General features: G+C 40.4%; 1 protein-coding gene across 1 annotated transcript in view; it reads right to left on the reverse strand.

Annotated features, from left to right (window-relative positions):
* The window catches only part of prkar2b.L (protein kinase, cAMP-dependent, regulatory subunit type II beta L homeolog), a 33687-nt gene extending 31028 nt beyond the window's left edge, over window positions 1–2659 (reverse strand). The window contains exon 1 of the mRNA XM_018252645.2: window positions 1427–2659. Within this exon, the coding sequence (XP_018108134.1) occupies window positions 1427–1697 (271 nt within the window). The 5' untranslated portion in view covers window positions 1698–2659. The remainder of the gene's footprint in view (window positions 1–1426) is intronic.
* Between the last annotated feature and the right edge of the window lie 14725 nt (window positions 2660–17384).

Genomic DNA, 17384 nt, shown 5'->3' on the forward strand with positions numbered 1-17384 from the left:
TCCAGGCAAGACTGTAGCCTGGCTGGTTTACTAAAATCCCTAAATTCATTAAGGCAGGCATGTCCATGCCAATTACGACCCTTTTTCCATTTTACATCGGCCCTCAGCCTCCATCATGAAATTAATAATAATGAAGCCCCCCAGCACAGTGCGATCAGGAATCCCATAGCAGCAATATTAAGGCACATTAGTGAAATGATCTGCCACTTGGTCTATACTGCTGCCTGTGTGCTGAAGGTGTTAGCAATAGACACTTACTGGCACGTACAGACGCACTGTTTTCGCATTCTTCTTTAGGGCTGAAGGTGTCAATAGACATAATAACGTGCCAGTACAGTAAACTAAAGTATGGCATCACTACGTTCCAGTACGTGTCTATTGCCAACACATTCAGCACACAGGCAGCAGTATAGACCAAGTGGCAGATCATTTCACCAATGTGCCCAAATATTACTGCTACGATTACTAGATTCCTGTAATTTAATGTTAATGGTTCAAAGAATGTTGGGCTGAAAGGTCGGCCCCCACACATTTTCACATCACCAAATCTGGCCCTCGTTACAAAAAGTTTGGGCACCCCTGCATTAGGGTAATCACAGACATAGTGAATCCTCCATTATCAGAAAAGTAGCAGTGTCTACCATACAGCCCCTTACTTGAATTGCATCCACCTGTCGCTGTGCACACAGAGCAGACTTCAACCTGGAACTGCTCAGCATCTGACATCCACCTGTGTGTATATTGACAGGTTGTAGCAATTGAAGAGAACAGCAGGAAGAAGGGGTACTATTAGTGGTCATTGCCACTTTTCTGCCACGTCAGCCATTACTATAAATACTTGCTATAACTTTATAAATATTCATAATGATTTTCAAAACAAATCTATTCACAATGCAGGTGACATGGATTTTTATGATGCATTTTCTAAATTAGGAGTTAGTGACATTGAGCACCAAGACAATAGGAGGGAGCTCAGTGACATCAACAGCTGAAGGACGGCCATGGTAATGATACAATAACAATGTTGCCATTTAATATTCTGAGGATGCTGCCTTGATGGGCAAAGCAACGTATAAATAACACCTTAAAAAGGTGATGCGGCTGCTATATTAGCGCAAAATCATATCTAACCAGGCAGAAATACAGGTTTTGTTTCTGTAATGTACATACAGTGCGGAGTGGCCTTATTTCTGGTCCCATTGTGAATGTTAATATGAGTTTTTTGGTTTTGATGATGTAAATAATAGCATTAAGAATACAATGTGAGTGTATGTGTGTGTGTAATGGCTGAACTACAACACCACACTTCCATTACAGCTGCCAATTTGAGTTCAGTCACAGCTTGAGAGGTAGGGGTGGAATACACTATGCTCTGCATATGGAAGGACAGACAGCTGGAACTGCAGCGTCTCTCAGTCGCACATACCCACAAAGTCCTCTTCGTCGTCATCCTCTTCCTCCTCCTCGCCGTTTTCAGAGTCAGTCCGCATGGGCTCCTCGGCGAAATTGACCCCTTTAGTGAGTCTGAAGGGTAATTCCATGCCATGGCTGAGGGGGGCGCCCTGACTCTGAGACTGCTTGAGCTGAGTGAAGTACTGCAAGGCGAATTCCAGCAGGTCCTCTGGCTGCTCCCTTAGCACCTCCACGGTAAAGCTCTGCAGTAGCTCCGTCAGCCCCTCCGGGATTTCTATATTCATTCCTGGGGTGGCGGTGCCAGAAGCTGGAGTCAGTACACAGCCAGGTGCGTATGTCAGTGGGAGAGACGTATTTGGTGCCACTAGACACGCAGTTGCAGGGAGTCAGGGCTGCTGTAGGGAGTCAGGCTAGCATTCATAGGGCATCATGCAGGGCTACTGACAGGAGAAGAGCAGCCGCAGCACATCCGGGCCGGGAGGGCCATCTTTAACATTCAAGCAGGTGTCGGACAGGTGTCGGCCTTTACATAAGTGAAAGGAAAGTTGAGCGAGTCCACTGATACACGATAACAAGGGGGGGATGCGTCAGTGGTCTTTGGGCAGCTTGGTGCTGGAGACACAGCGGTAAGTCTGAGGCACACGATCCAGACCCAACAGTACAAACATGCAGGTGGGACAGTGCTTTAAACGATTTCTTTTTAATCGCGGCGATGGCGATTGATCACCCTCCTTTGGCTTTGTCCGGCCAGCCTGTTCCTCACTAGCAGAGACGTCGCAGTCGGCTGCAATAATGGTATTAGAGGCACGCGCAGGCTGCACTGCGAAACCCTATCGTTTCCGGGGGAGATGGCGAAGCTGCTGTGTAGTCCTTGTCACTTCTCCCGGGTCAACGGCCCCCCAGCTCACACCAGGCGCAGATCGAATACCACTGAACATACAAAGTGCTGCGTCCTCCGCAGCCGCCTGTCAATCAAAAGGGAGGTAGCCGCGTGCATGTGACCAATGGAAACCATGGCAACCATCCATCTAAAGCATTGCGTGTGGAGCAGAGCGGAGATGCTGCGCGGCAAATGAGAGGGATTGAGGGGGGACTCGCGGCTCAGCAAAGAAACGCGGGAGTGGAACTGTGGAACAGTGGATTAAGTGCTCAGAAATACCACATCTCCCCCCCTGGCCTTGTATTCTACATTTTCTCACCACGAATGTCTTGACTCTTGATAGACAGTCCAGGGGCGATCCTGGCCCCTCCTAGTACCTAGTGGGTCGCTGCCGCCTGAGGCGACAGCCTCAACTCGCCTCATTGGCGAAGCGCCCCACTATAGACAGGTTTAATATGTAGTTTGTAGTTGGAAATACAAGTAATACAAGTATTTGCTTGTAAAGTTCTTTATGAAAGAAAATCTGCCATTGTTTATCCCAATGTTCTATAACCATTCTGATGTACAGTAAAGATTGTAAAACAGCCACATTTTCCAAACATTGTCTTAATAGATGTTACAAAGCAGACAATCTCCACACACACACATTTTACACAAGAAATAGCATATTTCCATTCATATTTCAAGGATTCCCGTTGTTTTATTAAAATTAATTCAGCAATTTGACCAAAAAATCTTCAAAGGGCAAAACACTGAATTGTTGAGTGTAATGTAGAAAATGATCACCATGTGAAAAAATAGAAACAAATAAGCATTTCTATATAGTGAAGTCTAAAGGGGTGTAACTTTTAGTATGGTGTAGAGCATGATATACCGAAGCAATATGTAATTGTTTTTCATTTTCTATTATTTGTGGTTTTTGAGTTATTTAGCTTTTTATTCAGTAGTTCTCCAGTTTGCAATTCCAGTGATCTGGTTGCTAGGGTCCAAATTACCCTAGAAACCATGCACTGAGCTAATTATAGGCTGGAATATGAATAGGAGAGGCCTGAACAGAAAGATGAGTAATAAAAAGTAACAATAACAATACATTTTTAGCCTTACAGAGCATTTGTTTTTTTAGATGGGGTCAGTGACCCCCATTTGAAGGCTGGAAAGAGTCAGAAGAAGAAGGTAAATAAAAGTTAGCTTTAAGGTGAACCACCCCTTTTAATAGTCATTAGCTGGGACAATAGTCCCATTTGTGTAACAAGTGTAGGTATGCCGTGATATTTGCACTATCTTTCTGGCTGGTGCTTGCCAGTAGGTGGATTATAGCATTGAGTACTGCCAAGTCCATGCCCTCATTATAGCCTTCACAGCTATAGTCTGACCTTACTGCCTGTATTATTACAAAAGGATGAACTGGCAAAGGACCTCCTTTCTCCTGTCCTTTTTATACATGTCATGTGTACTTATAAACTTATTGTAAAAACATACAGCATACAAAAATAGCATTAAATTAATAAAAAAGACAAAGGCATGTATACAAATGTTAAAATGTGGTGCTTAGGTTACTGTAAAATCCTAAACAAATCTAAGGGTACAGGATTGTGTTTTAGATGAAGGATCCTTGTCTAAATTAAACCCACGGAAGGAGGTGCTAGGGATTTTGCAAGGTTTTTATACCCACCTCTATACCTCTAAAACTACAGCTTCCCCTGAGGAAATGTCAGCATATTTTGCTGACATTCGCCTACCTAGCCTAACTGTAGAGCAGGTCAGGTCCCTGGATGCGGATATCTCCGTCCAAGAACTCTCTGAAGCTATTGATGCCTTCCCTAGTGGTAGGGCTTCAGGTCCGGACGGTCTACCGATTGAAATTTACAAAAGATTCAAAAAGGAGATTACCCCAAACTTGTGTGAGACCCTTAAGGATGCGGTGCAACGCCAGTCCCTACCTCCATCCATGTACAATGCTACAATTGTGCTACTCCCCAAGCCTGGTAAAGATCCCAAAAATTGTGACGCATATCGCCCAATCTCACTACTTACTACGGATGTTAAAATTTTAGCAAAGGTCTTGGCCATGAGACTGGGTGAAGTAATTCATCACCTGGTTCACGAAGATCAGACCGGGTTCATGCCTGGCAAATCCACGGCCCTAAATATTCGTAGACTCTACACCAACCTTTCCCTCTCCCATGATAATCAGGGTGAGAGGACTGTGATTGCCCTGGATATAGCCAAGGCATTTGACACTGTTGAGTGGCCGTATCTCTGGCAATTGCTAAAAAAATATGGTTTTGGCCCAAACTACATCAATATGGTCAAATTACTGTATAATGCTCCTACTGCCTCTATAAAAACCAGTAATATGACTACCCCTTCCTTCCGTCTCCACCGAGGTACCAGACAGGGCTGTCCACTCTCCCCTTTGCTGTTTGCATTAGCCATCGAGCCACTAGCCTACCTCATCAGATCTCATGACAATATCACGGGGTTTGTGCTGGGTAATAGAGAGGAACGTATTCAGTTGTATGCGGATGATACCCTCTTATATCTGGGGGATAGACGTGATTCTTTGACTAATGTCCTTAAGGTCTTAGCAGACTTTGGTGATGTCTCTGGACTGGTAATAAATAAATCCAAATCCACTGCCCTTATGCTAGACCCGCTTGCGGAGGAAGAAGACATGTCTACCTTTCCTCTTAAGATAGTCTCGGAATTTACTTACCTGGGAGTCAAGGTTACAGCCCTCCCCCAGCAATACTTGACTCTGAACTTGGACCCGTTGAACGATTGGATGTCCCAAAAACTTAAGTCGTGGGCCAACTTACCGGTTGGACCCACGGGGCGGGTGCATCTTATAAAAATGATTATCTTACCCCAGCTACTCTATGTGCTACAACAGGCCCCCTTATGGATTCCGAAATCTTATTTTCTTAAAATGCATGCCGTCTTTAGGCAACTAGTGTGGGCTCACTCCAGGCCACGACTGAAACTTGAAACATTAATGTGTGCTAAAAACAAAGCTGGCTTGGCCCTCCCAGATATGTTTTTATATTATTTGGCTGCACAATTGTCCCATCTTGCTACTTGGGTGGAAGGTTTGCACCATAGAGTGCTGCACTCGCTTTGGGCTCAGTTGACTGGCTTTCCTGATAACCCTATAAGTTGGATCCTAGGAAATTCTGTTACTAAATCTCAGGCATTGCTCTCCCCTCCCATCGGATCCCTACGTAGGGTGTGGAACATGGCAAACAATCTTCTTAATTCTCCTGCCACTGACCCACTTACACCGTTATGGAACAACCGAGATTACCCCCTCCTGTTAAAACTAGGCCCGATGAGTCTCTGGTCGGACCGTGGCGTGAATACGTTAGGTGATGTGTGGCTTGATGGCAAACTAATTTCTTTTGTGCAGTTAAAGGACCAATTTCAGGTCCCACATACCCAATGGCTGACCTTTCACAAGCTCAGCCGTGGTCTCAATGCCACACACAAAAACCATGACTTATCGCTGTCCACGCTCCCCCTTTTGCTGTACATTAAGAGAGGGCATACGAAAGGTCTGGTCACGGTGCTATATGCTAAGTTGCTACAAGACGTACACAAAAACGACCTAGATGGGCTACGTTCAAAATGGGAGGTAGATGTGGGCACCATTATGGATGAGGAGTGGCAGGAAGCGCAGGAATCCCCTCAATTTGTATCCCCCAACCATAGACTACGGCTAATTCAACTGTATATTCTCCATAGGGCTTACTACACCCCTGTCAGACTTCATTATATTAGTGCCAGCACCCCGGATGTTTGCACTAGATGTGCTTTGGAAAAGGGGACTTTGTTGCACATGCTGTGGAGCTGTACTAAGCTCTCTACATACTGGAGGGAAATTCTCGACACATTAGATGCAGTGCTCCAGGTGACCATTACCAGGTCACCAAAGGTGTGCATCCTGGCCATTATTCAAGACTTAAAGCTGACTCATCATCAGTCGTTTTTCTTTCTTGAGGCCTTACTACTAGCTAAAAGGTTAATTACTCAGAATTGGAGAGCGGTGGCTCCTCCTACCTTCTCTTCCTGGAAAGCAATAATGCAGGATACCTGTAACACTGAATGCTTAATGTACTTAAAAAGGGGAGTCCCCATCAAATTTCAAAAAATCTGGGGGCCCTGGACCGACCTTTACCCCCAACACCCAAGACAACTTCTAGCAGTTTAATCTGTCAGGTTTCAGGGAAGGTGACAGATGTAATATTACAGATGTAATCTGTTGTGCCTAGTAGTGATGTTATATTTTCTGCAATGTTTTTTATCTATGACATGTAACTTGTGATACACTGTTCTTCCTTGTTGTGACTCTATTTTGTACACTGCTATTTTTATGCACTCAATAAACTACCCGAATTTAAAAAAAAAAAAAAATTAAACCCACGGATGCTGCACAATAGAGGTTCTCTAAAGTATGTAAATTAAAAAGTTATTTTGTTCCACTTTATGCACATTCTAGTCACCCCTACAACTAAAAGGGGTTATGCACACAAAAAATATGTTTCATTACAAAATTCAAAATCTCCAGTGTTAAGGAGCCACCAAATAATCACACACACAGTTGTTGAGTGGATACATGTAGATACTTGAGGGGAATAGGTATTTAAAAGTGTTGAAAATTTACAATTGCATTTTAGAGAATATCAATTTGACAAGTACTGGTTACTGGTAATCTGAATTTGGGCAAGATGAATTAAATAGAATGGCAAGTATGTGAATTTTATATCAACACCACAAATTGGGACAATAAAAAAAATTGCATTTTACAATGTGTTACAAGTTCTTGATGGACACACAGGGCCTTCTGTTAGTAAATTCACAGTAGGAATCACCGTAGCATTATTCCATATTACAATCCGGATGTTACTTCTGACTGAATCTGTGCACGATTGGTTCCAAGTCTGACTAGTTAGGCATAATATGGTTATCCACCTGTAAGTGATTGGATTGTGTTGCAACAGACCTGACTGTGATTGACTTGACTTGAGCCTTAATCAACTTCTGTCTTGAAAGGATTAAGTGTTGAAACATCTAAAACAAAAATCACAGCAATGGCAAACTCCAGCAACTACATAATTATTTACACATCATAAAGAATTAATTTCCTCTGAACACTGGAAGGATTTCAGAGCATAAACCCTAATTTAATCCATTGTTGAGGCAGAAGGCACACCTTTTAGAAGCTTTGCAGTTTTGTACTTTCAAAATGCTAATATAAAACATGGTAACTTGATTGCTAAGTGAAATATTATTTTTCTGTAAAATGCCAATTGTGCAGACTGCAGAATTTCTGTAAGGTTAACATAGGAAGGAGCATAAGCTAGCCAAGAGTGAAGACTTGAGGCTTGGCATAACACAGGGAGAGCAATGGTTGATGGGTTAGAGATACGGATGGAATTCACTCCTTCGAGGCTAAACAAATCCAGGGCAGTTAAACTAAATAAGTAAGCAAATATTCTGCAATAAGACCCTTAACTAGCAGCATGGCACTTCATGGGGTCACATTTTCTTTAAATAATTGTTATATGCCTCTACCAAGCTGAGAGAGAGAGAGAGATTGAGTGCGTGAATTTGTATGAAGGATGTAGGTTACACAGTAACAGTGCTTTACAAAGTGGATGTCAAATTCACCCTTGCACATAGAGAGCCCTATGAACATTTTGTATATGTCTGAGACTACTTTTGAAGCACAAGTCCTGGAAAGGCATAGCACATGTAGACAAATAGGAAACACAATCCATGTATTCTCTAGGTGTGGGCTCACACAAATTGTGATGCCAGCACACACAAAAAATTGCGATATGCACATAGAATTTTGTGTGAAAACCCAATAATTTGTACAGCACAGAAGAAATGACAGGTAACATTGGACACAGACCAATAAAGTTAAATTGCTGATTGTTCGCAGAGCTATTTTTGGGCCATGGAGTGATTCGGTTAACATGCTTCAGCAGTAAACACACCTGTCCATTAATTTACATAGCTGAAAGAAATTAGTTGGTTTGTTGCTTATATTTGTCTTGTTACACAACTAACTAGTCTCCATTATCATCTGTCCAGTGTAAATCACCTTGCACCAGGTTAACATGGCCAAGACATGCCTGATAAAAATACTGATGTTATGCCCTAAACAGCCATGATCGGTGTCCAAATATGCCTATGGTGTGAATCTCTAAAACCTGACCTAGGTGATCTGGTGGATCATATAATAAGGGACTGTAGGCCTACATTTCTGTACAATAATTTGTCTGGACTGAACTCACATTCTATTGAATCCATTCATTGTAACAGCACACAGAAGATTAGAGTATAGTGGGAGGATCTGTTTTGCTTGTTGGCATGCCTTTAGTATGTGTGTGTGTGTGTGTGTAAGAGCAAAGCAAAACTCTGGCCAAGCTGGCTGCTTATTTGACTTATATTCTGCTCATATGCTCTTCCAAGGCTGATTCATGAAGAATGAAACCATTGGCAAGAATAGTTCTGTGTTGATGGAAAGATAACTGCTCAGCTGTGAGATTTCAGTTTAGCAAGCACATATCTTTTTAATGGCAAATACAGTATATAGAAAAGGGACAGAAGCAATTTGAATGGAATGCACAATTACCATAATAGGATAGAACTAGGACTATTTAAGAGCAGTGACCCCAGCTTTACCAATCTGTCAATCTTTTTTCATACTGTATCTTTTCTTTAAATATTTGTAATATAAAATAAATGCAACTTGTGAATAAACAACTAATTCATTTAACACATAAAGACTATATATTTTCTCTGTTATTGAAGCTATTACTTACCCCAGCTGTGACTCTCTCCTAATCATATAAAAAGCACATCACTATATATAATGTTGGACTGGGGGGGGGTTTGGGACCCACTGGGGACCATTACCTGTGGGCCCACCACCCAAGCCATGCAGGACCTTACCCCCTTTACAAATGCCTCTTGTAGCCGGCACAAACCGTTCCCCCCTACCACTCCACAGATCCCAGGCATCAAGAGGGCATTGGGTAACAGGGCCCATGAGGGATAGGGCCTACCAGCATCTATTATTGAAAATGCTTGGTATCTGAGGGCTAATTAACTGGCTCCTCTATATAGGGCAAGGGGTACACAGATGCTAGGATCTATGACCTTACTCAGTCTGTTTGTCATATTTTTAGCCCTCAGTCTGATCTCTACAATAATTAATGACATTGGTCTGTAGTTCCATATCTGTGCAGAATATCTATTATAGACTCATATATTAATACAACGGACACCAGTGCAAAAGGCCCAAACTTGCACCCCTTGCCCATGCACAGATCACTTGTGTCTGGGGCAATGGCTGTACTCTGCATGCTTGCATTAGACATGTGACAAGTACTAGGCTCTACTGCACCCAGTGCTTACATACGTTTTTATATATAAATATATATATATTTCAATAATGGTAACACTAGTATTTGCAGATAACCGAATGGGTTCTAACAAACAACGATAATTTGCAGTCATAATACACTTCCTACATTAATAGCAATACAAACTAAAAGGGAGGAAAGAAGAAAAAAACATTAAAAAAGAACTAGTAAGGCTTCATTTAGTGGAAGCTTGGGCATACACATAGGAAAAGGGGCATTCTGGAATTCAGAGCCCAAATAATGGAAATTAACTCAAAGTCAATGAAGTCTGATAATATACTGGGCATTTTGAAATAATTTGTATTGCAAAACAATTGTATAAGAAGCCCCAGACTTACTTAGTCGACTCACATGTGCAGGAAATGATGCTCCATATAAAGGTTTTCTTCTTTACATAAGAATAATGAAACTGAAGAATGCACTCCCAATAATATCTTCAGTTTTTAGTTTTTGTAGCAAGTTGAGAGGAAAAATAAATTAAGCTAAAAAAAATGCTGATCCATCCAAAGAAATCCAAAGCTGGGACCTTGCAATAGATGCAGTATATATATAATCCTGTAATGGTCAATAAGACTATAATTATCTAGCAATTTCTCTGGCTCCACTGCCAAATGATTAAAATCTTAATCATTAATAAATCATTAATATAAGTTTAAGGCTTTGTTTAGAAACTCAGCAGTAATGAGGAACAACTCAAAAGTTTTATATATTTTCTTTTGACAGTGTAATTCTTGACAAATAATTTAAACCAGGTTAATACATTAATTAATTTCCATCCAGTCTCCAAATAGTTTTTTGGTTACCTAGTTGTTTCTGTGCATTTCATTTAATTATTAAGAAAGTTTTAGATGTGGTATTAACACAGTATATGACAAGAGTTGTGCTATAAACCAAGCAATGGAATGGAATCCAAAGGCTACTTGCAAAGGATGAGAAAATGAAGATTACATTTATGTGACATTTTGTTCTAAGCATGGAAGCAGGCACTTGAGACATAATATAGCAGGTAGGAAAAGCTGCACTTGAATCCGTATCTGGACTTTAGAGAAAACACAGTCATGGGGGACTTTTGCCTTAATCAAGACCTTTAACAGAAACATGAACATATAACCAGTGTTAAAAAAAGGCAAGGGTAAGCAGGTTTGTTGTGTTGAACATTCAGTATTCCTTAAATAATGGATGCATTTCTGTATAGGTGAACAGCATGATGCAACCACTTAAGGGACAAGTAAAGTTAGGAATTTCCTCCACCACATGCCTGCTTGCATGTGCTGGTGGCTGTCTCCAGCAATTTCTCCAAGATGGATGACAATTTTCCTCTTCCTGTTTAATGCATCTATACAACGCTACTGAATGTATTATTGTTGTTGCTGTTAGTTTAAAGGTTTACTTTAAAAAATGTCACCCTTATTTGGCCTTTCAAGAGTATCTAGGAGGGCAAATAAGCATTCTCCCCAAATCTCACCCTAATTGTCCTTCAACCTAAGCTCCAGTAGGCACCCACTATGATATCTACAAATACTAAAGATGTCCAGCCATCTGCATTCCAGCTGTTGTTGACTACAACTTCCCAGCATCATCAGACAAACCTGCCCAGTGGGGTGGGTACAGTCTTACTTCTAGATCTGTTATAAGTGCTGCACTAAAACACTGATTTAATACACTAGTTCATTATCATTTGTATGATAAAAAAAACCTTTTACAATCTTGGCAGTGTGTTTGGAATTTGACTGTTCTTGTTAGTAACGGAGTCCATGTGTTGTTACTGCTGCCTTAGAAGAATGGTTATAGTTATTAATAAGATAAGTAGGTGTCCTTTTTCTTTGTTTCCTTCTTTTTACTGTAATAAATCTGTCTGTCACAGGTATTTTTAAGTTATACCTTATGACACATATAGTGCTGCAGAGATTTATACCTACCACACGAAAAGGCTATGCATAAACTGTTCTAAATTGATGCATTTAGTTGATACATTTGTCCCTGTTGAGCAGAATCCCTGAATTTCATTACAGGCAGCTGTTGGAATTGACTCAAACACCAGAGACTGGAAGATTAAACTTTAAACCTAGATTTTGAAAACAAAAACGTAAAAAAAAGTGCTTGGAAGGTGAACAACCCCTATAAGTAAAATTACTCAATACATTATATTCCTGCAGTGATGAAAATGCTGATTTTTTATTTCTAAATCCTTAAACTATGTCTTAATTATAAAAAGAACTTTCAATAAACTGTAAGGCAGGAGTGTCCATACTTTACTAATGCAAGGTCTACTTTTAGTGTCCCATTATGATCTACATCCATAAAAGCATTATCATTCTGTTCCATGGAAAATATGATTTAAATATTATATTGATTTATGAGAGAATTGATATTGCTATATTTAACATCTTTTTTCTTATGTAACTGTAACATTATAAATATCTGAATGGAAAACATGAAATAGGAGGGTGATTTAGACAAGCTGTTTGTTGACAGTGTCTTGAGGTCTACTGATCACCATCTAAAGGTCTACTGGTAGATCCCGATCTAATTTTTGGGCACCCTTGCAGTAAGACATGTGGCACACGTAGTCTGTTCTAGCAGAGAGGCACCCAAACCTGGTGATGCAGCCTGTCACCAATGGGGAGAAAACGTTCCACCTGTCACCAGAGCATATGTCACATGTGTAATGAGCATGAAGTTAAAAAAAACCTTAGAAAAATCGTAGAAGTTCTGGACGATACCAGTCTATTGATGCTTATCCCATAATGGTACCTACTTTCAGTAACCTCTTTATATTAAACTATTTTTGGAAATAAGCGTTAAAATGACCATATGTCTGTTAATGCATTTAGAAAATTAGAATCCTCATTTTGTTACAGTGTTGAATTGCCTAGACAGGCCCTTTGCTCTTGTTACTGAATATCTTTTTTTGAGCTTAGTTAAACAGCACAATCTAGTGATAAAAATTAAAAGCAATGGGGACTGGGTTTTCATTTAAGGCTGTGCAAGCAAATTAAATATTGAACTAAGAACCCAAATCCTATATATATATGTTCTTTGACTTTTGGTTTTCTTTATTTTGTTTATTATACCAGTTTTTGCTGGAAAGAAACAAGTCAGAAAAATAAAAATGTGTTTAATGTATATTTAATGACACCAGAAATTAATTAATATCCCTTAAGACTGTCTGTCAAAAGATATACCAAGTGCCATATTTATCAAGGGTCGAATTTTGAATTTGAAAAACTTTGAAATTCGAATTCAAAAAGACAACTGAAATTAAAAAATTTTTGGCCGAATAGATCCGTTTTCGATCGAATAGGTCCATTTTCTCTGAGTCTGACTCTTGTAACAATGTGCCAGTCAGATCTTATCTAGGACTTTAATCTGGTTTTAACCGGCTGGTTTGCAACATTGTTTGAGAAGTCAGAAACAGAAGTGCAGAGAAAGTAAACAAATACTGTTTTCAAAAGCAATTACATTTATAAATACTATTGAAAATGTGTATTTAACCCTTTAAGTGCCAGCAGAATTTCCCATTTTGGTTACGCGAAATGCCAGCCGTTTTTAAGCATTTTGTACTTGTTCAGTTTAACAAGGTTTTATTGTAGAAAAACCTCCATGAAACTAGGAAAATTATATATTGTTTTTTTCGTTTTAAAATGGGCTTTGACGTGCAAGCGGAATTTTGCTACTTTTCTGGGGATTTAATGTGAATTTTGGGTGAAATATGTAAAAAAAAAATAAAATTGTTAAAAATTATGTATATCTTGAGTTTTTTTTCCACAGAAAAGTTAATTTTACATGAATTTTTTTGTGTTTGTAAAAGCCCTAATCCTGCCAAGTCCAACGATACCCAATATGTATCAGTAACCCACTTTTTTTGTCCAGGAGTAACCCCCAAACTAAAACAGCATTTTGTAGAATTTTACACCAGAACAAATTGGATAAGCACACGTGACAGTTGATGCAGCATAACTTATATGTAAATCTAAATTATCCCTTCAAGTTTGGTATTTTTAGAAACTACAGACCTTCAGGTTTCTAGGGGTGCTGTAGTTTTCACTCAAAATTCAAATACATTTTACCAGTGCGTTGTGATATTTAGAGCTTTTTTGTTGCATTTTTAGTTTTTTTCTAAAATGCTAACTTAGACGCAGGAATAAATGTAAATCTGACAAAATAACACCGTTATAAATGCTATAATTACAGACAATTTGAAAGACAAACTTCTCCTGAACAAAATGATACCCCATATGTATGGATACACATAGAGACGCAGCCACCAAACACCCCAAAACAGGAGCAACGCATAAGGCCAATTGCAGTTGAAAATCTGGGGGCTGCGCTCTATGTGTACTACTTGCAGTTTTTCAGTCTAAACACCCCCCAAACTGTGAAATAACCCCCACAAACCTTATATGTCCGAAAAGTACACTTCTTCAGCTATTCAAAGATGCCATTCTTGCTTTTCTACACGGAGAATTGTGGCCGCAGTCATTCTTAGAAGTCAGCGATTTGGTCTAAAATAAAGGAAAAAAGAGTTCCAAAGTTAGATTTCTCCCACAGTTTCCATGGCAACTAACAAAAACCTGCTCAACAACAATCTGCAAGTTCCCCTGAATAGAATAATACCCCATATGTATGGATACACATAGAGACGCAGCCACCAAACACCCCAAAACAGGAGCAACGCATAAGGCCAATTGCAGTTGAAAATCTGGGGGCTGCGCTCTATGTGTACTACTTGCAGTTTTTCAGTCTAAACACCCCCCAAACTGTGAAATAACCCCCACAAACCTTATATGTCCGAAAAGTACACTTCTTCAGGTATTCAAAGATGCCATTCTGGCTTTTCTACACGGAGAATTGTGGCCGCAGTCATTCTTAGAAGTCAGCGATTTGGTCTGAAATAAAGGAAAAAAGAGTTCCAAAGTTAGATTTCTCCCAAAGTTTCCATGGCAACTAACAAAAACCTGCTCAACAACAATCTGCAAGTTCCCCTGAATAGAACAATACCCCATATGTATGGATACACATAGAGACGCAGCCACCAAACACCCCAAAACAGGAGCAACGCATAAGGCCAATTGCAGTTGAAAATCTGGGGGCTGCGCTCTATGTGTACTACTTGCAGTTTTTCAGTCTAAACACCCCCCAAACTGTGAAATAACCCCCACAAACCTTATATGTCCGAAAAGTACACTTCTTCAGGTATTCAAAGATGCCATTCTGGCTTTTCTACACGGAGAATTGTGGCCGCAGTCATTCTTAGAAGTCAGCGATTTGGTCTGAAATAAAGGAAAAAAGAGTTCCAAAGTTAGATTTCTCCCAAAGTTTCCATGGCAACTAACAAAAACCTGCTCAACAACAATCTGCAAGTTCCCCTGAATAGAACAATACCCCATATGTATGGATACACATAGAGACGCAGCCACCAAACACCCCAAAACAGGAGCAACGCATAAGGCCAATTGCAGTTGAAAATCTGGGGGCTGCGCTCTATGTGTCCTACTTGCAGTTTTTCAGTCTAAACACCCCCCAAACTGTGAAATAACCCCCACAAACCTTATATGCCCGAAAAGTACACTTCTTCAGGTATTCAAAGATGCCATTCTTGCTTTTCTACACGGAGAATTGTGGCCGCAGTCATTCTTAGAAGTCAGCAATTTGGTCTAAAAAAAAGGAAAAGAGAGTTCCAAAGTTAGATTTCTCCCAAAGTTTCCATGGCAACTAACAAAAACCTGCTCAACAACAATCTGCAAGTTCCCCTGAATAGAACAATACCCCATATGTATGGATACACATAGAGACGCAGCCACCAAACACCCCAAAACAGGAGCAACGCATAAGGGCAATTGCAGTTGAAAATCTGGGGGCTGCGCTCTATGTGTACTACTTGCAGTTTTTCAGTCTAAACACCCCCCAAACTGTGAAATTACCCCCACAAACCTTATATGCCCGAAAAGTACACTTCTTCAGCTATTCAAAGATGCCATTCTTGCTTTTCTACACGGAGAATTGTGGCCGCAGTCATTCTTAGAAGTCAGCAATTTGGTCTAAAAAAAAGGAAAAAGAGTTCCAAAGTTAGATTTCTCCCAAAGTTTCCATGGCAACTAACAAAAACCTGCTCAACAACAATCTGCAAGTTCCCCTGAATAGAACAATACCCCATATGTATGGATACACATAGAGACGCAGCCACCAAACACCCCAAAACAGGAGCAACGCATAAGGGCAATTGCAGTTGAAAATCTGGGGGCTGCGCTCTATGTGTACTACTTGCAGTTTTTCAGTCTAAACACCCCCCAAACTGTGAAATAACCCCCACAAACCTTATATGTCCGAAAAGTACACTTCTTCAGCTATTCAAAGATGCCATTCTTGCTTTTCTACACGGAGAATTGTGGCCGCAGTCATTCTTAGAAGTCAGCAATTTGGTCTAAAAAAAGGAAAAGAGAGTTCCAAAGTTAGATTTCTCCCAAAGTTTCCATGGCAACTAACAAAAACCTGCTCAACAACAATCTGCAAGTTCCCCTGAATAGAACAATACCCCATATGTATGGATACACATAGAGACGCAGCCACCAAACACCCCAAAACAGGAGCAACGCATAAGGGCAATTGCAGTTGAAAATCTGGGGGCTGCGCTCTATGTGTACTACTTGCAGTTTTTCAGTCTAAACACCCCCCAAACTGTGAAATAACCCCCACAAACCTTATATGCCCGAAAAGTACACTTCTTCAGCTATTCAAAGATGCCATTCTTGCTTTTCTACACGGAGAATTGTGGCCGCAGTCATTCTTAGAAGTCAGCAATTTGGTCTAAAAAAAAGGAAAAAAGAGTTCCAAAGTTAGATTTCTCCCAAAGTTTCCATGGCAACTAACAAAAACCTGCTCAACAACAATCTGCAAGTTCCCCTGAATAGAACAATACCCCATATGTATGGATACACATAGAGACGCAGCCACCAAACACCCCAAAACAGGAGCAACGCATAAGGGCAATTGCAGTTGAAAATCTGGGGGCTGCGCTCTATGTGTACTACTTGCAGTTTTTCAGTCTAAACACCCCCCAAACTGTGAAATAACCCCCACAAACCTTATATGCCCGAAAAGTACACTTCTTCAGCTATTCAAAGATGCCATTCTTGCTTTTCTACACGGAGAATTGTGGCCGCAGTCATTCTTAGAAGTCAGCAATTTGGTCTAAAACAAAGGAAAAAAGAGTTCCAAAGTTAGATTTCTCCCAAAGTTTCCATGGCAACTAACAAAAACCTGCTCAACAACAATCTGCAAGTTCCCCTGAATAGAACAATACCCCATATGTATGGATACACATAGAGACGCAGCCACCAAACACCCCAAAACAGGAGCAACGCATAAGGGCAATTGCAGTTGAAAATCTGGGGGCTGCACTCTATGTGTACTACTTGCAGTTTTTCAGTCTAAACACCCCCCAAACTGTGAAATAACCCCCACAAACCTTATATGCCCGAAAAGTACACTTCTTCAGCTATTCAAAGGTGCCATTCTTGCTTTTCTACACGGAGAATTGTGGCCGCAGTCATTCTTAGAAGTCAGCAATTTGGTCTAAAACAAAGGAAAAAAGAGTTCCAAAGTTAGATTTCTCCCAAAGTTTCCATGGCAACTAACAAAAACCTGCTCAACAACAA

This window comes from Xenopus laevis, chromosome 3L (genome assembly GCF_017654675.1).
Source record: "Xenopus laevis strain J_2021 chromosome 3L, Xenopus_laevis_v10.1, whole genome shotgun sequence".
Classification (NCBI taxonomy): Eukaryota; Metazoa; Chordata; class Amphibia; order Anura; family Pipidae; genus Xenopus; species Xenopus laevis.